The 22,974-nt window shown below is 37.9% G+C and overlaps 1 protein-coding gene across 1 annotated transcript; it reads right to left on the bottom strand.

Annotated features, from left to right (window-relative positions):
* Positions 1 to 4,666: 4,666 nt before the first annotated feature.
* On the bottom strand, positions 4,667 to 21,935 carry LOC133550513 (ribosomal protein S6 kinase alpha-5-like). The gene is made up of 5 exons (XM_061896488.1): positions 21,091 to 21,935; positions 15,386 to 15,457; positions 6,988 to 7,055; positions 5,119 to 5,269; positions 4,667 to 4,970 (listed from the first exon to the last, which is right to left on the bottom strand). Exons 1-5 carry the CDS (start codon positions 21,167 to 21,169, stop codon positions 4,702 to 4,704), a joined length of 639 nt encoding a protein of 212 aa, XP_061752472.1. The 5' UTR covers positions 21,170 to 21,935; the 3' UTR covers positions 4,667 to 4,701.
* Positions 21,936 to 22,974: the final 1,039 nt, after the last annotated feature.

Below are 22,974 nucleotides of genomic sequence, written 5' to 3'. Positions count from 1 at the left end.
GAGGGGTTCCGGTTTGGTGGCCACGGGATTAGGTCTCTGCTTTTTGCAGATGATGTAGTCCTGATGACTTCATCTGGCCGGGATCTTCAGCTCTCACTGGATCGGTTCGCAGCCGAGTGTGAAGCGACCGGAATGAGAATCAGCACCTCCAAGTCCGAGTCCATGGTTCTCGCCCGGAAAAGCGTGGAGTGCCATCTCCAGGTTGGGGAGGAGACCCTGCCCCAAGTGGAGGAGTTCAAGTACCTAGGAGTCTTGTTCACGAGTGGGGGAAGAGTGGATCGTGAGATCGACAGGCGGATCGGTGCGGCGTCTTCAGTAATGCGGACGTTGTATCGATCCGTTGTGGTGAAGAAGGAGCTGAGCCGGAAGGCAAAGCTCTCAATTTACCGGTCGATCTACGTTCCCATCCTCACCTATGGTCATGAGCTTTGGGTCATGACCGAAAGGATAAGATCACGGGTACAAGCGGCCGAAATGAGTTTCCTCCGCCGGGTGGCGGGGCTCTCCCTTAGAGATAGGGTGAGAAGCTCTGCCATCCGGGAGGGACTCAAAGTAAAGCCACTGCTCCTCCACATCGAGAGGAGCCAGATGAGGTGGTTCGGGCATCTGGTCAGGATGCCACCCGAACGCCTCCCTAGGGATGTGTTTAGGGCACGTCCAGCTGGTAGGAGGCCACGGGGAAGACCCAGGACACGTTGGGAAGACTATGTCTCCCGGCTGGCCTGGGAACGCCTCGGGATCCCCCGGGAAGAGCTAGACGAAGTGGCTGGAGACAGGGAAGTCTGGGCTTCCCTGCTTAGGCTGCTGCCCCCGCGACCCGACCTCGGATAAGCGGAAGATGATGGATGGATGGATGGATATATATATGTCTTAATTAGATTATCCAGATAATAGTGCTCGATACTGTGGTATAACGCAATATATGTGTGTGTGGGAAGAATCACAAGACTACTTCATCTCTACAGAACTGTTTCATGAGGGGTTCCCTCAATCGTCCGGAGATCTCCTGACAATTGAGGGAACCCCTCATGAAACAGTTCTGTAGAGATGAAGTAGTCTTGTGATTCTTCCCACACACACATATATTGCGCTATACCACAGTATCGAGCACTGTTATCTGGATAAACTAATAAAGACATATATATATATATACACGGTATAATGTAGCCCTGTGATGAGGTGGCGACTTGTCCGGGGTGTACCCCGCCTACCGTCGAAATGCAACTGAGGTAGGCTCCAGCAACCCCCCGCAACCTCAAAAGAGACAAGCGGTAGAAAATGTATGGATGGATGGACGGTATAATGTGTGTGTGTGTGTGTGTGTATATATATATATATATATATATATATATATATATATATATATATATATATATATATATATATATATATATATATATATATATATATCCATCCATCCATTTTCTACCGCTTATTCCCATATATATATTTATTTATTAGGGGTGTGGGAAAAAATCGATTCGAATACGAATTGCGATTCTCACGTTGTGCGATTCAGCATGGATTCTCATTTTTAAAATAATGTTGTTGTTTTTTTTATTTTGTTTTTTTTTAATAATCCAACAAAACAATACACAGCAATACCATAACAATGCAATCCAATTTCAAAACCAAACCTGACCCAGCAACACTCAGAACTGCAATAAACAGAGCAATTAAAAGGAGACACAAACACGACACAGAACAAACCAAAAGTAGTGAAACAAAAACGAATATAATTAATCAATCAATCAATCAATCAATGTTTATTTATATAGCCCTAAATCACAAGTGCCTCAAAGGGCTGCACAAACCACAAAGACATCCTCGGTAGGGCCCAATTATCAACAACCGTATCAATATTAGTTATAATTTCAGCATAGCAGTGATTAAAAATCCCTCATTGACATTATCATTAGACATTTATAAAAATTAAAAAAAAGAACAATAGTGTCACAGTGGCTTACACTTGCATCGCATCCCATATGCTTGACAACACACTCTGTCCAGTATTTTCACAAAGATAAAATAAGTCGTATTTTTGGTTCATTTAATAGTTAAACAAATTTACATTATTGCAATCAGTTGATAAAACATTGTACTTTACAATTATAAAAGCTATTTTTTTTAAATCTACTACTCTGCTAGCATGACTGGGGTTAATCCTTCTGAAATCCTATATATTGAATGAATACAGAATCGTTTTAATTAGGAAAGATATCGTTTTTGAATCGCTTTGAATCTAAAAAATGTCGATATATAAGCGAATCGCGACCCCAAGAATCGATATTGAATCGAATCATGGGACAACCAAAGATTCGCAGCCCTAATATATATATATATATATATATATATATATATATATATATATATATACACACACAGGTATATGCATATATATGTATTTGTATACATGTATGTATGTATGTATGTATATATATATATATATATATATATATATACACACACGTGTATATACACTCAGTTTCCATATGAGTTGGGAAATTGTGTTAAATGTAAATATAAACAGAATACAACGATTTGAAAATCATTTTCAACCCGTATTCAGTTTAATATGCTACAAAGACAACATATTTGATGTTCAAACAGGTAAACTTTTTTTTTTTTTGCAAATAATCATTAACTTTAGAATTTGATGCCAGCAACACGTGACAAAGAAGTTGGGAAATGTGACAATAAATACTGATAAAGTTAGGAATGCTCATCAAACACTTATTTGGAACATACCACAGGTGTGCAGGCTAATTGGGAACAGGTGGGTGCCATGATTGGGTATAAAAACAGCTTCCCAAAAAATGCTCAGTCTTTCACATGAAAGGATGGGGCGAGCTACATCCTTTTGTCCACAACTGCGTGAGCAAATAGTCAAACAGTTTAAGAACAAGGTTTCTCAAAGGGCAATTGCAAGAAATTTAGGGATTTCAACATCTACGGTCCACAATATCATCAAAAGGTTCAGATAATCTGGAGAAATCACTCCACGTAAGCGGCATGGCCGGAAACCAACATTGAATGACCATGACCTTCGATCCCTCGGACGGCACTGTATCAAAAACTGACATCTATCTCCAAAGCAGGGGTAGGGAACCTATGGCTCTAGAGCTCTTTTGATGACTGCATCTGGCTCTCAGATAAATCTTAGCTGACATTGCTTAACACGATAAGTAATGAATAATTCAGTTGGTAATCACAATGTTAAAAATAACGTTCAAAATATAAAACATTCTCATGCATTTTAATCCATCCATCCGTTTTCTACTGCACCTGTTCAAGAAATAACAATGTTATTAAAAAAAATTTGGGACTAATTATACTCTAAAAATGTTGGTTTTATTTAAAAAAGGCCTGCATTTAGTTGTATTCAGTGTTAAAAAATATAATTTGGCTCTCAAAGAAATTCATTTTAAAATATTTGGCTTTAATGGCTCTCTCAGCCAAAAAGGTTCCCGACCCCTGCGCTAAAGGATATCAGCACACAGGCTCAGGAACACTTCAGAAAACCACTGTCACTAAATACAGTTCATCGCTACATATGTAAGTGCAAGTTAAAGCTCTACTATGGAAAGCGAAAGCCCTTTATCAACTACATCCAGAAACGCCGCCGGCTTCTCTGGGCCCGAGACATCTAAGATGGACTGATGCAAAGTGGAAAAGTGTTCTGTGGTCTGACGAGTCCACATTTCAAATTGTTTTTGGAAATATTCGACATTGTGTCATCCGGAGCAAAGGGGAAGCGAACCATCCAGACTGTTATCGACGCAAAGTTCAAAAGCCAGCATCTGTGATGGTATGGGGGTGCATTAGTGCCCAAGGCATGGGTAACTTACACATCTGTGAAGGCGCCATGAAATCTGAAAGGTACATACAGGTTTTGGAACAACATATGCTGCCATCTAAGCGCCGTCTTTTTTTTAATTTTATCCCCTGCTTATTTCAGCAAGAAAATGTCAAGCCACATTTAGCACGTGTTACAACAGCGTGGCTTCGTAAAAAAAAGAGTGCGGGTTCTTTCCTGGCCCGCCTGCAGTCCAGACCTGTCTCCCATCGAAAATGTGTGGCGCATTATGAAGCGTCAAATACGACAGCGGAGACCCCGGACTATTGAATGACTAAAGCTCTACATAAACAAGAATGGTAAAGAATTCCACTTTCAAAGCTTCAACAATTAGTTTCCTCAGTTCCCAAATGTTTATTGAGTGTTGTTAAAAGAAAAGGTGATGTAACACAGTGGTGAACATGCCCTTTCCCAACAACTTTGGCACGTGTTGCAGCCATGAAATTCTAAGTTAATTATTTAGCAAAAAAAAAAATAAAGTTTATGAGTTTGAACATCAAATAACATGTCTTTGTAGTGTGTTCAAATGAATATGGGTTGAAAAGGATTTGCAAATCATTGTATTCCGTTTATATTTACATCTAACATAATTTCCCAACTCATATGGAAACGGGATGTATGTATAAAAAAATATATATATATATATATATATATATATATATATATATATATACATACATAGAACCAATTATTAATGTTTACACTGATTTTTATTGATTTTTACTCTGTTTCACTATACAAACTTTTAGATTTACAAACCATGTTCAAGAACCCAAAAAATTTATAAATTGAGGTTCCAAAGTAGGTCATTATAAAATTTACTTAAATGCATCAAACAGATCAATTTAAAAATCCAGTGGCAACCAATGTATTTGTGTTTCAAATACAGTACCTTGTTGATGCATTAGCCATTCATTGTTCTTATTACGCAATAATGCAGTATCACTGAAGACCCACAAATAATAAATCCATAAGTATTTCCATAGAGCAATACAAACCTTGTGCAAATGTTCCAGCGCCAGGATTATTTCAGCACTATAAAGTCGTACTGCTTCTTCAGAAAAGTGATCCCGTTGATACAAATGAGTGAACATCTCACCTCCGCTCACATAGTCTGCAGTCAAACACAAGGGGGTTGATCATCCGTTTATCGAAATTATAGGCGGAAACAAAGCGGAAACAATTCAATAGACAAACATAGAAGATAACTTTTTTTCCTCGGTTGAAGAGACATTGAACATGGTTCGATGACCTCCACTTACCCAAGATGAGGTGCAGCTTGCTCTGAGTCTGAAAGGCATAATGGAGTGTGACCAAGAAGGGTGACTGGCGGATGTGCTCCAACACCTGCCTCTCGGTGCGTGTATGTTCTGTGGTTTTTGCTTTCTGAACGATTGCCGCTTTCTTAAGCACCTGGAGGGACATCATTATGTTATGTCAACAGTGTGTTAATTCAAGAAATTCTAAATTAAGTGTTTCCATTGTTTTAGAGGAGTGTCCCACTCCCTAAAAAATCTTTTTTTCCCTGTAAAGCACAAAATCATAACATAAATAATGTAAATGTGCCGTAAGTAACAATTTAATGTCAAGTCATCATTTAATGGCCCTCAAAAGGCATGTTCTTTTCAAATACCTTTCTAACTGATAACGGTAGTTCAGCCGGGATATGCTAATTTCAAAATTAGATTTACAGCCCTGAAATCTTGTTATTTTTTTCATTTTGATACCCCGCCATCCACCATTTGACCAGTTAGAAAGTCTGTGAGTGTGTCACATCCAAGTTGCCAGTTACGCATCGCCCTCTTTGTCTGGCTACAGCTACTGGTAAAGTTACTTAACATGTTAGACGTTGGTAAATCTAAAAGACGTTGTTACGATTCTAAACTTATTCATGACAAAGCCAGGAACAAAACTAGGATTTGTATCGGGGATGCCTTTGAATATATCTCTTGCCATAGTTAGCTTCTACGGCTAATGCCGTAGCATGGCAATGTGTTATTACGCTAGAAAAAGAGTTCCTTAGTGTTCGCTCTTACGATAACAATGTCGCTACAGCTTGGTTATTATAAGGATTACGGAACATGACCAAAGTGTTGTTGATGAATGTTTTAATGCATTTTAAAGTGATTTAGAGGTATAATTGGTTGCTCCCATTAGCTGCATTGCTAAGCACCTAAAATGAGCTGATTTGTACATGTTAGAAAGCAAAAAAAAAAAAACTTTTGTCTTATCGTCTCTCACAATGACTGTGAACAATAGGCAACATTTTTTTTTTTTTAAAGTGCAGTTCTCCTTTAAGAGACACAATCCTCTGCACTCAAGTTAAGTAGGCCAGCTTTGAGTGTACTATCAAGTTTGCACATGTTTTAATACACGCAAACCTTTATTAGATCAGGACCTAAGTGCGCAAAACCTTTTACAATGTATTAATTTGGATTATGAAAGATGGTGGTTATCATAACTTAGAAGGAGTGATCGAATTGCTGTCTAATTTGCGTAATTGCATAATACAAGGAACATGTAATTTGGGAAACAAAAAGTGGGCAAAAAACGTGAAAAGCAAAACAAACATGTACAATTTAAAGTGTTTTTAATGTCACAAGCAAGACAGAGCCACCTCTAAAAAAAATTAGATGGTGGGGTTGGGCCTACATCAGTACAAGTTGCTCGTAAAAAAGAAAAACACCTGCTGTCGTGTTGGAATTTCGCTGGTTGCTTTTTTTTTAAAAATGGATTCTGGAGGGCTCTGAATGCTCCCTAAATATAGTAAGATGGTCGATAAGTTGGCGACACTGATCTCTGCTACTATGTCTTTCTATTTTTTTAGCAGACTAGGTGCTTATGAGTTATGTTGAGAAGCAGTTATGATGCCTACAAGCTACAATCAGACAGCTCCATTACAATGTGTATATGAGCGAGGGACAGCAGGTAGTGGCAAATCTATTCTAAATATATTATCAGCAGGCCATCACAAATAAATGAGTGTATGGGTAACAGTACAAATCATGTATAAAACTTAGTGTGATTCTTAGGATTCTTCATATATTTAGGGAATGAAAACTAAATTTTAGATATCACTAGGTAATAAAAAGTCATAATAACCTCAATAACCATCTAATGTTAAGGCTTACCTTCATTGCATAGAGTTGGCCTGCATCATGACCGCTGTTCTTTCTCACCAAAAACACTTTTCCATAAGCTGGAGAAAGATAAGCACAAGTGTCTAACATTAAGTTAACTCTAAAACGTAGGCAATTTAGAAAAAAAAATGATATGCAATCAGATTGTATTTAGATGGGCACGTTTGACCACAGTGAAACATAGACAAGGAGAAACATGTTTCAAATTAGCATCTATCATGTAAATATAATGCTACATCCTACAGCGAACACAAAAATTAAAACGAACAGCAATTACTACTATAACTACAAAGAGAAATATTGATAACAGCTATGTGAACTCAAACACGTAAGCTGTGCAACATATTACAAAACAAGTGCAGTAAAGCATGCTAAAAAAACGACAGCTTTTTGGCACCTTGTTTAAAAATAGAAAATAGCTCATAGTTATTAGATTCTACTGGTGGTGGTAGTTTGCTTATGTATAGGGTTGCTAAACCTCCCATATTAGCCAGGATATCTCGAATTCTAGGCTAAACTGGTTTGTCTCATAAAGGACCTCAATTGTCCCATAAATTGACTGTTGACTCTTTTAAATACAGCAGACCACTTTCTACAAATCTTAGATTTGTAGAATGGTATAAAACTGTGTCTAAAATGAAATGGTCCAAAAGATCCCCTTTTATTACCCTGCTAATAACTTTCATGTGTCCCTTTGCGTTGAAAAAGGTGAATATGGGTGGGTCGAGTTTAAGTGTAAATCAGCTCTTATATTTAAAATATACATAAATTAACTCTTAAATCACTCACACTGTACACAGAACAAATGAAAGACATTCAAAAAGACAACCCCCACTAACTAATTTTGGATATAACTCTTTTTTACTTGTTTTTATTGTTTTTTTTACATATCCTTGAATGTATTTACATTATATTTTCAATAATTCCAATGTATTCAAATAAACTTTCATCCAACACACTGTAGTGACCAAATTAATGGGTTGTTAAAAAGAGATTTGCTCCAGAACTAGTTGCAGCACGTTTTGGCTGCGTGCGCCTGAGGCTGACACTGCAATGTGTGCTCACTGCCTTGAGTTAGATAACTCACACAGTTCTACAACTACACCAAGTATAATACAGTAACACTATGTTTTGGTTAACTGTGTAGCCTTAATTATGTCTCCAAAGCAGCAGTTTTCCATGACTGTAAAAATGAACGTCATTAAAAGCTAAGAGAGGACAAAATGGCCAACGACATTAGCCGTGAACGTGTTACCTATTTCTTGACCATTGTCATTGACCCTCATTAAAGATGGAGTATCAATATACATGAGGCTAGAGCGGTCATTGATTCCTTACTGTTACAAGAGATGAGAAGAGAATATGAGGTTATCATTCCTGACTAGCCTGGGACAATATTTTAAGAAGGTAGGAAAGCACGAAAGACAACAGGGTTTAAGAAGATATTTGTGAAGGTCATGTGGTTGGCTTTGCAGCCCTTGATGACAAAGTTGGATTTAAATATTGTCTCAGAAAACGAGCTCATATAAGGAGGTGTTATTTTTTTAATTGTTGTGTAACTCTTGTTCAACCCTTTTTCACCAAGCACCACCTCAGAAAACACAGAAAACAAGTACCACCTTAATGACCAACATTACAATAGCTTACTGTAGTAGGCCTAAATATTGATTAAACAATGGTGGAGCTTTTAGTTAACAAATATATGTACCGGTAATAGTTTTGGCCGCTAACAATACACACAGTTTGCTAAACGCTGTGTTTGAATTTTTAATTAGGTGCTTATTTGGCATACCACTACATGGAGCCTGTGCCACAGTTTGAGATTCTCTGTTCTAAAATATTTTATGTAAATACTATGATTTGATTTTGCTTACATTTTTATCATAAACATTCCATAAGTTAAAGCCATGTGCTCATGCTTTGACAGTGAGATCCCTATTTTGAATTTGGCACAATAAAAACAATGTAGGTTCTGGATAATGTTCATGTTAAACAATTTTACTGTACAATGTTCCACACAAACAGTTTAACAATACAAAAATGAATAACACTAAAATGTATATTAAATGTAAAAAAAAAAAAACATATACAAAATAGGACATGTCTGTGCACCTTTCTTTGCAAAAGGCTAACTGGAATGGGTGTCACAGCCAAATTGGGTTTTCTTTAAGGTTGACATGACGTTACACAATAAAGGAGTAAGGATTAAAAGGGAACTTGCACACTTTCTGTATTTCGGTCTGAAACAGATTAGAGCAGGGGTCACCAACCTTTTTGAAACCAAGATCTACTTCTTGGGTACTGATTAATACGAAGGGCTACCAGTTTGATATACACTTAAATAAATTGCCAGAAATAGCCAATTTGCTCAATTTACCTTTAACTCTGTTTTATTAATATTAATGATATATCTCTTTGGGAAACACTGATCATCTTAATGATTTCTCACAATAAATAAATAAAGAAACAGATAAATATCAATATGCAACACTTTTTTTTATATTTTCTCTAAGTGCACATTTTTCAAATTGAACATTTTCAAATGATCACTTCTAAGACAGTCTTGTGAAATCACAATATCCCATTTTAACTAGCTAGCCACTAACATTTTTTAACAAATCATGAATTACTTTGCACCATGTTTGTACAAATAATAACTCATGTAAAATACAAAATTCAACTCTCAGCTTTTTAAATAAATCATGTCACACTTTGAACTGGACACCAAATCTGTTATCGGTTTCTTTGTCAGTTAGTGGGAAGCCTGGCATTGCATGCTTTTAACTAGTGTGTTGTACTCTGGTGTGTAACTTAGCACTGCAACTCTGAGTGAGTCTTGCAGATGTGCATTAGTGAGGCGTGTTCTGTGTTTGTTCTTGATGAGGTTCATGTCAGAAAAGGCTGATTCACAAAGATAAGTAGAACCAAACAGGCTTGCAACCTTCATAGCTGCTGCGCATACACCACTGTACTTTTCTGTGTCAACAAGGCACCAAAAGTTTGGTGCAACCTGGTGGGCTTTACATTTTAAATTGTCAGGAAAGAAGAGGAAGGAATTTAAAAGGTAAAAAGGTATATGTGTTCAAAAATCCTAAAATAATTTTTAAGGTTGTATTTTTTCTCTAAAATTGTCTTTCTGAAAGTTATAAGAAGCAAAGTAAAAATATGAATGAATTTATTTAATCAAGTGAAGACCAAGTCTTTAAAATATTTTCTTTGATTTTTAAATTCTATTTGAGTTTTGTCTCTCTTAGAATTAAAAATGTTGAGCAAAGCGAGACCAGCTTGCTAGTAAATCTGGTCCTTCTGGGCTACCTGGTGCCCGCGGGCACCGCATTGGTGACCCCTGGATTAGAGTATCAATATAGGCCTACATTATTTTAACACCACCTTGGTATGTGCACCTATCCCTTATTTTGTAGTGAGAAAGTTAAACACTCTGTGTCATCTTACTGTTAATTTGCTGATTGATGGTTAAAGTGTTACTTCTTTTATAACACTGCGAGTCTAATGTGTAATGACATCCGGCCTTTTTTCCGATCCACTCTCTGCTCAAACAACCTTCGGCAAGCTTGAGTGACTCTCCTCTTGCTGAAATCAACAAGGTCCATCCATCCATCCATTTTCTACCGCTTATTCCATTTGGGGTCGCGGTGGGGTGCTGGTGCCTATCCCAGCTACAATCAGGCGGAAGGCGTTGTACACCCTGGACAAGTCGCCATCTCATCGCAGGGCCAACACAGATAGACAGACAACATTCACACTCACATTCACACACTAGGGCCAATTTAGTGTTGCCAATCAACCTATCTCCACCGTGCATGCCTATCGACAAGGTCAAAATATACAATTTATAAATTCTACTTTATAAATATATAACGAGTGGTAATAAATTAAAGGGGTTGGTTGAATTACGCAAACCCAACTTTACTTACCTGTTGATGTCTGTTTTTGTGTATTTGGGATCTCCATTCCTCCCAAAAATATTAAATCTAACCATGGAGGCATGGCTCTTGCCAAACGAGCCATTTGAAATGTGAAACTTTAGTGACATATTTTGCCTTGGTTACGCCAGCAAATATCTCCATATATGGTAGAGGTTTACCCAAAGAGTTTTGTGCAAATCCGCCATTTTTATACAGTTGTGTTCCAAAGTTGCAGTTAATAAGTTTCCCCTTTTTTTCTCTCTTGTTGTGGGGCAATCTGGCTCGTACATGTATACCCACGCTAAAAATCATCCACTCTTTCCATTTCTAATAAAATGTAGTGTATAGTTCTGACTTATAAATGCCTGTAGACTTAACATGGAAATGCTATAAACTACAACATAGCTGCTGGGGAGAAGACACAATTGAGGGATGATTTTGGCCTGTCGGGGGTTTCGGCACATAAATCAGACCCCCTATAAAACGGCGCATTCTGAAGTGACAGTCAGAAAGCGGCTTGAAGATGGTCTGTAAAACAAATCTATGCGAACATTTGACCAACGCACCACCATTATATGTTATGTAAACCACAAGGAAGTGTATTCCATCCATCCATTTTCTACAGCTTGTCCCTTTTGCATCTGCAGCTGCATTCAGGCGGAAGGCAGGGTACACCCTGGTCAAGTCGCCAACGCATCGCAGGGCCAACACAGATAGACACACAACATTCACACTCACATTCACAGACTATGGACTATTTAGTGTTACCAATCAACCTATCCCCAGGTGCAAGTCTTTGGAGGTGGGCGGAAGCCGGAGTACCCGGAGGGAACCCACACAGTCACGAGGATAACATGAAAACTCCACACAGATAGATTCCGAGTGTATTAAATGTAGAAAAAAATCAAAATAGGAACCTTTTAAAGCTTAACACACACTGTGGCTAAGGGTCACCTTTGCTTGGTAAACGACTGATGTCTGTAAGCACCTTCCGTTGAGAGGGCAATCAGGTTTCTTGCGACAGTTACATTCATTATTGGTTTCAGAGTCGTTTAGTCTGGGGGTAGGCAGTCCTTTTGCAATTGCTTTGTTGTGGTTTACCAAGCAAAGGTGACACGCAAGGACATTAACACATCCGACACGTACGTAGGATTAACCGAAGGAGCGTTCAAAACAAGATGGAATAATCACAACGCCTCCTTTAGAAACCAGACTTTGCGGAATTCTACAGAACTCAGCAAACACATTTGGAACCTCAAAGACAATAATGTTGAATATTCAATTACATGGCAAATTCTTGCATCCAGCACACCTTACAACAGTGGTAATAAAAGATGCAACCTATGCTTAAAAGAGAAACTGTTCATTATATATCATCCAGATCTATCATCCCTCAACAAGCGAAGTGAAATCATTTCAACATGCCGCCACAGACGGAAACACCTCCTAGGTAACACATGAACCAATCACCACACCCTACGCCTGCTTGTACCCACCCACTCTGTGCCCTATATAAACCATTGTATGTGAATGCTTCCATTAAAATCTCCTGATGATTGAGGGAACCCCTCATGAAACAGTTCTGTAGAGATGAAGTAGTCTTGTGATTTTTTCCCACACCTACATATTGCGCTCTACCACGGTATCGAGCACTATTCTCTGGATAATCCAATCAAGACATATATATATATATATATATATATATATATATATATATATATATATATATATATATATACATATATATATATATATATATATATATAGTTACATAGATATATATAGATAGATAGATAGATAGATAGATAGATAGATAGATAGATAGATAGATAGATAGATAGATAGATAGATAGATAGATAGATAGATAGATAGATAGATAGATAGATAGATAGATAGATAGATAGATGGATAGATAGATAGATAGATAGATAGATAGATAGATGGATAGATGGATGGATATACAAACCCTGTTTCCATATGAGTTGGTTAATTGTGTTAGATGTAAATAAAAACGGAATATAATGATTTGCAAATCATTTTCAACCCATATTTAGTTGAATATACTACAAAGACAACATATTTGATGTTCAAACTGATAAGCAGCTTCCATGAAATGCTAAGTAATTCACAAACAAGGATGGAGTGAGGGTCACCACTTTGTTAACAAATTGTCGAACAGTTTTAGAACAACATTTCTCAACGAGCTATTGCAAGGAATTTAGGGAATTTACCATTTTACGGACCTTTGATCCCTCAGGTGGTACTGCATCAAAAACCGACATCAGTGTGTAAATGATATCACCACATGGGCTCAGGAACACCTCAGAAAACCACTGTCAATAACTAAAGTTGGTCGCTACATCTGTAAGTGCAAGTTAAAACTCTACTATGCAAAGCCAAACACATTTATCAACAATATCCTGAAACGCCGCCGGCTTGGCTGGGCCTGAGCTCACCTAAGATGGACTGATGCAAAGTGGAAAGGTGTTCTGTGGTCTGACGAGTCCACATTTCAATGTATATTTGGAAACAGAGGACGTGGTGTCCTCCAGAACAAAGAGGAAAATAACCATTTGGATTGTTACAGGCGCAAAGTTCAAAAGCCAGCATCTGTGATGGCATGGGGGTGTATAAGTGCCCAAGGCATGGGTAAATTACACATCTGTGAAGGTACCATTAATGCTGAAAGGTCTATACAGGTTTTGGAGCAACATATGTTGTCATCCAAGCAACGTTATCATGGACGCCCCTGCTTATTTCAGCAAGAAAAGTGTTACAACAGCGTGGCTTCGTAAAAAAAAGAGTGCGGGTACTTTCCTGGCCCGCCTACAGTCCAAACCTGTCTCCCATCGAAAATGTGTGGCGCATTATGAAGCGTAAAATACGACAGCGGAGACCCCGGACTGTTGAACGACCGAAGCTCTACATAAAACAAGAATGGGAAAGAATTCCACTTTCAAAGCTTCAACAATTAGTTTCCGCAGTTCCCAAACGTTTATTGAGTGTTTTTAAAAGAAAAGGTGATGTAACACAGTGGTGAACATGTCCTTTCCCAACTACTTTGGCACGTGTTGCAGCCATGAAATTCTAAGTTAATTATTATTTGCAAAAAAAAAAAAAAGTTTATGAGTTTGAATATCAAATAAAATATCTTGTCTTTGTAGTGCATTCAATTGAATATGGGTTGAAAAGGATTTGCAAATCATTGTATTCCATTTATATTTACATTTAACAAAATTTCCCAACTCATATGGAAACGGGGTTTGTATCATTCCTTTAAATATAAGAATGAGTTAGAGCAGGGGTGCCCATTACGTCGATCGCGATCGACTGGTCGATCTCGGAGGGTGTGTCAGTCGATCTCAAGCCAGGCATTAAAAAATAGACATAAAAATGAGCAATCATCAATCATACCAAGACTTCACTTTCGTCAGTTGTTTGACATTCTCGGCACCCGATCTTGTGAGATGACGCTGGCTGCTGCGAGCTCAAATTTAAGAAAAAAATTACTAACAGGGCGGATGCAGAGAAACACATTTTATTTCTAGAGACCCCGTACCTACTGTCAAAACTCTAAAGACCGACTGCACAGTTCCTGTCTTCACCATAAAAGACCTGTTTCATCCTGCCTGTGCTAACAAAATAAGAGTCTCAGAAAGCTAGCGTGCACAAGCTAGCAAGCTACGGAGTTTGATGCCAATGTATTTCTCCCCCGCCCTCAGCGACCGCTTTCTCACTTGCTTGCCCACCCGCACACTCACTGACGTCACTCACCTGCTGCCAGACATTAAAGGGCCACACACATATGCTACTCTCATAACAAAGTGTTTAAAAACGAGTATGCAAGTTGGACAAATGAGATGCCAATTCCAACCACTTTCATGTGGTATTGGACAGAAAGGAGGACTTTTTTTTCCTCCATTTGAAAATGCGGACGTTATCAGCACCACTGTCTAATTCCAATCAATGCAAGTCATCAGAATCAAATACACCAACTTATATTATTGTCTTCATGAAAGAAAGGAATCTATGTGTGTTAAACATGCTTGTATTATCATTAAACACCATTAACTTGTTAACAAAAATGTCTCTTTCATAAATAAATAAAAATAAATTATAAATAAGAATGAGGTAGATCTCCTCGACTTGGTCAATTGAAAAGTAGCTCGCCTGCAGAAAAAGTGTGAGCGCCCCTGAGTTAGAGTATGTATCATAATAAACATTACAACAGAAGTTACAGTAGAAACTTTGAAAGACAGAGTCCAAACACCACGATGCACACTGGTGAGAAATGGGAGCATCTCACGACCAAAAATGTAACCAATGCCCACTGCTCCAAAAAACAAAAGCATATAAGAACGAGGTAACATGGGATTGTTGTGTTAGCTGTTTCATATTTGGTTACTCATCAAAATAACTGTTTAATTAATGTCAGCTGAAAATATATCATCATATTTTTTACCTCCAGTGCCCAACACTTTGAGGAGTTCAAAGTTCTCCATGCCAACCTTTTCAGGGTGTCCAGTGAGGTTAGCTGGTGGCAGAAAGGGAAAAAATACAGTCAGTAGTAGTAGATTAAACATTTATTTTTGTAAACATGGCAAACTTTGAAGAGATACCAACTGGGTGACTGACATTACATGAGAAGAATGGCAATAATAAAAAAAGAAATATCATTCATGGTTAATAATTTATCACACTGGACCTTCAGTTGCTGTTAATAACTAATCAATAACTAATAATTAAAGAAAAAGATTTAATATTTTGGCCCATACAAAAATACTCAAATACAGTTTAAAAAATGTACTGTAGCATGTGTATTGTGCACAAAATGATAATAAATAATAAATAGTGTTCGGCAAAAAATGCACCACCGTGAATGCAATTAAAAATAACACACAATGACTAGGGATGTGCCGATTAAAGGCATCAGCGGATTTTTGTGATCAGCCATTGCTGATTCTTGTCTTTTAATGCCGATCACAAACACCGATCCTGGCGGATTGACACACACCTGGGCAAATTACAGCATGTTAAGATATTCAATCCAGCCCACCGGACACTTGCAAAAAATTTTTTTAGACCTTTAACATCGAAACTGTTGCTGCTAATATGATGTGCAGAGCGTTTTTCAAATTACTGTACGTCTTGAACCATAGAAAGTATTTCAGTGGTTGGAATCTGCGCTTTTGAGTGATATACAAGTTATTGCGGTAATCCACGTCACAGCAGCTCAGACAAGGCACCAAGCAGTGTGGGTGGGTGTTTCTTTAGAGAGCGGCTAGCCTGAAATGTCAGAGACAGATGCAGAAACAGATTATTCTCACAAAGTTCTGCAGAAAAGTGATATTATATCAGATGGTAGGTGTTTTTTTTTACCCTTTACGTTCATAATTTGCCGTGTTGTTTGCATTTTTGTTGTGTTAAATATCTATACAGTACATTTTAGGGATGTAACGGTAAATGGTATAATGATAAACCGTGGTAAAATTCCAGACGGTTGGAAAAACTGTTTAAATGATTAATTACCGTCCATCCATCCAACCATTTTCTACCGGTTGTCCCTTTTGGGGTCGTGGGGGGTGATGGAGTCTATCTCAGCTGCGGGCGGTAGGGGGATACACCCTGGACAAGTAGCCACCTCATCACAAGGCCAACACAGATAGACAGACAACACTCACATTCACACGTAAGGCCCAATTTAGTGTTGCCAATCAACCTATCCCCTGGTGCATGTCTTTGGAGGTGGGAATAAGCCGCAGTAGCCAGACGGAAACCACGAAAAACCCATCCATCCATCCATTTCCTACCGCTTATTCCCTTTGGGGTCGCGGGGGGCACTGGTGCCTATCTCAGCTACAATCAGGCTGAAGGCGAGGTACACCCTGGAAAAGTCGCCACCTCATCGCAGGGCCAACACAGATAGACAGACAACATTCACACTCACATTCACACACTAGGGCCAATTTAGTGTTGCCAATCAACCTATCCCCAGGTGCATGTCTTTGGAAGTGGGAGGAAGCCGGAGTACCCGGAGGGAACCCACGCATTCACGGGGAGGACATGCAAACTCCATACAGAAAGATTGCGAGCCCGGGATTGAACCCTGACTACTCAGGACCTTCGTATTGTGAGGCAGACGCACTAACCCCTCTGACCACAAAAAAACATTATTTATCAATGCATTTAGGCGACAATGTTTACTTTCTGAAAACTAAAAGGTCCGCAGCACCAGCCCATGCACACTAGAGCCGTTTTGCTCGCGAAAACATGGCAGCGACTACGCAGACTTTGATTTGAAAATGTTCCTTCGGAATTTACAGAGCCGATCGCTTCGTTTCACTTAATTTCAACCGCTTCTACTTCTGTGGAGTCCCTGTGTGCGTTTAAGAGCGCAATGCTGTTGGAGGAGAAAAATATATGATATTGCGGTTTCATTTTCAACGTGCAAGTTACCAGGCAGCAGATGATGTGTTGGGAACGTTGCCACAACTTGTTGAGTTTGTTTACTGAGATGCTCACTTGTCCTTTAATTTAACTGCTTACTTTGTTAGTGTTCCAATAACATTACTACTTGCTAAAAATCTTTTGTCATTTAATCGAATTGAAGGTGTGGCGACCTATTTTATTTTGTAGTAGTAGTGACTTCCTTGTTCATTTAAAATATGGTCAACTTCCTTTTTCTTTTTTTTTTCACGACGTCAATGCCACATTTCAGGATCAATTTTAAGGTTCCTCTTATGGTTTATAAATGTTTTTATGGTATTGGGCCTTCTTATCTTTCAGATTTGCTTTTACCCTTTGAACTTTACCGGGCTCCGAGATACCCAGGCACTCATTTCCTAATTATTCCCAAAGTCAGGACACAAAGTCACAAGGATGGCATCTTTCCACCATTACGGCCCCCGTCTATGGAACAGCTTGTCGGAAGAACTCAGGGCTGCGAAGAACTTTCATGTTTTTAAGAGCAGGCTTAAGATCCACCTTTTTGATTTGGCTTTTACCTGACATTAATTATTTTATTGAAGTCATTTGTATTTTACTTTTTATCCTATTAGTCATGCAATATTTTGTTTAGTTGTATGTATGTATTTACTGTATATATTTTATATTTTTATTTTTTTCCTATTAATCTTTATAGGTCTTACTTGTATTTTATTCTTTATCTCTACACATGGTTCTTACTATTTTACAAGTTTTTATTGTTTTTATTTTCCAACATTCCTCAGATGAGCCATCTGCCTAAGGGGTTATCGGCCGAGCTTGTGGTGGCACTTTTGTGTCAGCATCCTGGTGGCCATGGTCTGATGACATCCTGGTGCAGATGGCTCTTGTGATAGTGTTTACTCACATGTCCCTTCTGTACCCATAAAGGCGCATACATGTGTGTATGTGTGTATGTGTGTGTGTGTGTGTTTGGTATTTGTGTTTGTATGTACTGTATGTAATAATGGGGGATATGGGTCACCGGTAGGGCTGGGCGATATATCGATACACGCGATATCTGGCGGGTTTGTCTCTGTGCGATATAGAAAATGGCTATATTGTGATATTAGGGTATAAGTTCTCACGCAGTTGCTTTTGGCCGCAGGCATTACACTACAGGCTATTCCCACTCCTTCTTGTGTCTCCTTTTTACAGACAGCAAGCGCACAAACTTACACACTTCACATACTGTCACTTCATACGTCACATAGGTATAAGCCCTCACAGAGTAGAGAGGTAGCAGACTGGGTAACGATAGCTGTGATGCTAGCGAAGCCGTGCAAGTGGTTATACAAGAGAAAGAAGGTGCGAATGAAGGAAAAATTAATTCCCAAGAAAAACAGCAGGGGGTCCATCGTCAGGCGGTGGTTCGGCTTCAAGCGGGAAGATGTCGAATGGACAACTTTAATTTGTCAAATGTGGGGCACAAGCGTTGCTACCAAAAGTAGCATCATTTGAAAAGTCACCTGCTAATAACTTTAATAAATACAGTTTCGGTCAATTGACTTAGTTGTGATTTCCTTCTCTGCATCAAAGTTTAAAATGAGAATATATTAATGCAGTATGAAGAAGAATGTTTTAATGTAGACACATAGAATCTTCATACTGCTGTGATTATATGTATCAAGTGTTAATTCAAGGCTAAGGCAATATATCGAGATATATATCATGTATCGCGATATGGCCTAAAAATATCGAGATATTAAAAAAAGGCCATATCACCCAGCCCTAGTCCCCGGGGTATTGTTTTTAACTTTGTAAAGCACTTTGCGTTACATTTGTTTTATATATAAAAAGTGCTTTATAAGTAAAGCTTAATGATTGATTTGATTGGGGCCTTTTCACATTTACACTGGAGTCTGATAAAGTTCACAATTTACTAGTAGTATAAACAGTCAGCGGGAAAAATTCAGATTGCGAAAAAAAATCTAATTTGGGCCACTTTGGCCTGCAGTGGAAATGTAGTCAATAATGATTTGGCAGGCCAGAGTTGGCCTCAGGGCTTTGAGTTTGACATCTGTGCCCTAAATTATTTTGGGTTACACGGATTACACACAAGAACAACACATTGCAAACCACTTGCTATCCTAAGAGCCTTGCTCGATGAGACATGTATTCTTAAAGGCAGTGCAAACATCACAACAAACATGTATTCCTGGAGGAAATGTACACATCTCCGGCCTCAAGTTAGACACTGGAAATGTCCAGACATGACAGGAAGAGTGCTGTTGTCTAAAGCAGTGGTTCTCAAATGGGGGTACGCGTACCCCTGGGGGTACTTGAAGGTATGTCAAGGGATACGTGAGATCTTTTTTAAATATTCTAAAAATAGCAACAATTCAAAAATTCCTTTATAAATATATTTATTGAATAATACTTCAACAAAATATGAAAGTAAGTTCATGAAGTGTGAAAAGAAATCCAATAATGCAATATTCAGTGTTGACAGCTACATTTTTTTGTGGACATGTTCCATAAATATTGATGTTAAAGATTTATTTTTTTGTGAAGAAATGTTTAGAATTAAGTTCATGAATCCAGATGTATCTCTATTTTAATCCCCAAAAAGGGCACTTTAAGTTGATGATTACTTCTATGTGTAGAAATCTTTATTTATAATTTAATTACTTGTTTATTTTTCAACAAGTTTTTAGTTGTTTTTATATCTTTTTTCCACATAGTTCAAGAAAGACCACTACAAATGAGCAATATTTTGCAGTGTTACACAATTTAATAAATCAGAAACTGATGACATAGTGCCGAATTTTACTTCTGTATGTCTTTTTTTTTTTTCAACCAAGAATGCTTTGCTCTGATTAGGGGGTACTTGAATTAAAAAAAAGTTCACAGGGGGCACATCACTGAAAAAAGGTTGTGAACCACTGGTCTAAAGCAGTGGTTCTCAAATGGGGGTACGTGTACCCCTGGGGGTACTTGAAGGTATGTCAAGGGGTACTTGAGATTTTTTTTTAATATTCTAAAAATAGCAAAAATTCAAAAATCCTTTATAAATATGTTTATTGAATAATACTTCAACAAAATATGAAAGTAAGTTCATAAAGTGTGCAAAGAAATGCAATATTGCAATATTCAGTGTTGACAGCTAGATTTTTTGTGGACATGTTCCATAAATATTGATGTTACAGATTTATTTTTTTGTGAAGAAATGTTTAGAATTAAGTTCATGAATCCAGATGGATCTCTATTACAATCCCCAAAGAGGGCACTTTAAGTTGATGAATACTTCTATGTGTAGAAATCTTTATTTATAATTGAAGCACTTGTTTATTTTTCAACAAGTTTTTAGTTATTTTTATATCTTTTTTTCCACATAGTTTAAGAAATAGCACTACAAATGAGCAATATTTTGCAGTGTTACACAATTTAATAAATCAGAAACTGATGACATAGTGCTGTATTTTACTTCTGTATCTCTTTTTTTCAACCAAATATGCTTTGCTCTGATTAGGGGGTACTTGAATTAAAAAAAAGTTCGCAGGGGGTACATCACTAATAAAAGGTTGAGAATCACTGGTCTAAAGAATACCAGAAGAAGCCACAGAGCAGACTGACACAGTTAAACACTTTAGGATTGTGTCACGCTGACCTATATCTCTTACACAGCCCATGACAACAACGAGGGAATGAAAACAGTGGTTGATACTCCGCACTCTTACTCACCATTCGTGATTTGATGCTTGACGGTCCAGGCTCTTTCATGCGTTTGCGCATCCGAGTCATCACTGCTATCCCCCGACATAACGCGACAATTATCTCTCTATACAAACTATCTGGTAATAATTCTATAACACTATCTACGATATTGCAATCCGCGCAGCTATTGCAAAGCTATGGTAGCTGTTGTGTGTATAGTACAGATTAGGGAATCCAGCAGACAGATGTGCATAAACAATGGCGATACCTTGCTATTAATCCCAGTGTTTGACATCCTGCGGTTGTTTTTTTCGTCGAGGAACAAAATATCGAATTATGACGAATGGCAGTTGAGGACAAAACCAACCTGCTTGTGTGTCACACTGGACTCTAGCACAGTGTTAGCATTAGTTGCTCAAAAAGTTGTCAATAAATATTCACTTGCCGTGACGTTAGCTTAGACCGAGATTGTTCAAAACGTGGTTTGGCGTGTATAGCTGGCTCGGAATCGTAATCGCCCGGATTTGAGAAGCAACTCCAAGACATGCAGCTTTTGTAGGAAACAGACAAGATGATATCTAAGCTAGCGATGCTGTTGTTGTCCGTCAAACTTTGTAGCGTTAGCCGGGGCTAATGTCTTGTTGATAAAGAACCTCCTCGGATTCTGGCGATAAAGGCCATGTTAGGCGGTGGCTCCTCTTCTTCTTCTTGCTGCCTCCGCTAAAGCAACGTTCGTGTTTCCTACATGTCTAAATCCCATAAAAAATCAACACATCACTTGACTCCTCGCTAGCAGCTAATAGCAGGATGCTTTCGACACAACCTGGGCGACGCTCGTCACGTGACTACTACAGTTGGGTCGTTCGCGAACGATCCGGTTATTGCACGTCAAACAATGTCTCCTGGTGTAGTTTTTTTCTCTCTCGTCTTTTGTTTATGTTACATTCGCATTCGATTTGGCAAATGGTGATGCCATACGTGTAAACATCTCAGAAATATTTCTAAAGTGAGAAATCAGGATATAAAATATGTATTTTCTTTTGACAGTCATAGTAACATATTGACATTTTAAAAAAGAAATACTTTTTTTGTTTAAATTATTGTAAATATAACTAATAACATTGCTATATTACTTACAATAAGCATACAACAAAACCAATAACCTGCCAATAGAAATGGCAGATTATTTTTCTTATTTTGAGAACTATATCTCAGATTTTAGTTCTAAGCAAATTGGTCTCACCGTAAGTGCCTGGTTAGAATATATATATATATATATATATATATATATATATATATATATATATATATATATAGATAGATAGATAGATAGATAGATAGATAGATAGATAGATAGATAGATAGATAGATAGATAGATAGATAGATAGATAGATGGATAGATAGATAGATACACACACACGTATATACATACAAACCCCGTTTCCATATGATTTCGGAAATTGTGTTAGATGTAAATATAAACATAATACAATGATTTGCGAATCATTTTCAACCCATATTCAGTTGAATATGCTACAAAGACAACATATTTGATGTTCAAACTGATAAACATTTTTTTTTTTTACAAATAATCATTAACTTTAGATTTGATGCCAGCAACACGTGACAAAGAAGTTGGGAAAGGTGGCAATAAATACTGATAAAGTTGAGGAATGCTCATCAAACACTTATATGGAACATCCCACAGGTGTGCAGGCTAATTGGGAACAGGTGGGTGCCATGATTGGGTATAAAAGCAGCTTCCATGAAATGCTAAATAATTCACAAACAAGGATGGGGTGAGGGTCACCACTTTGTAAGCAAATTGTCGAACAGTTTTAGAACAACATCTCTCAACGAGCTATTGCAAGGAATTTAGGAATTTTACCATCTACGGTCCGTAAAATCAT

This window comes from Nerophis ophidion, linkage group LG04, assembly GCF_033978795.1.
Source record: "Nerophis ophidion isolate RoL-2023_Sa linkage group LG04, RoL_Noph_v1.0, whole genome shotgun sequence".
In the NCBI taxonomy this organism is placed as follows: Eukaryota; Metazoa; Chordata; class Actinopteri; order Syngnathiformes; family Syngnathidae; genus Nerophis; species Nerophis ophidion.
This window is presented reverse-complemented; position numbering and strand designations above follow the sequence as displayed.

Excerpts from the sequence above, each read along its gene's own strand:
- LOC133550513 (XM_061896488.1), bottom strand. The coding sequence starts at position 21,169 with ATGTCGGGGGATAGCAGTGATGACTCGGATGCGCAAACGCATGAAAGA. Across the intron at positions 7,056-15,385 it reads CAAAGTGTTGGGCACTGGAG|CTTATGGAAAAGTGTTTTTG; the intron begins GTAAAAAATATG and ends ATCTTTCTCCAG. Across the intron at positions 5,270-6,987 it reads GCCAACTCTATGCAATGAAG|GTGCTTAAGAAAGCGGCAAT; the intron begins GTAAGCCTTAAC and ends ATGTCCCTCCAG.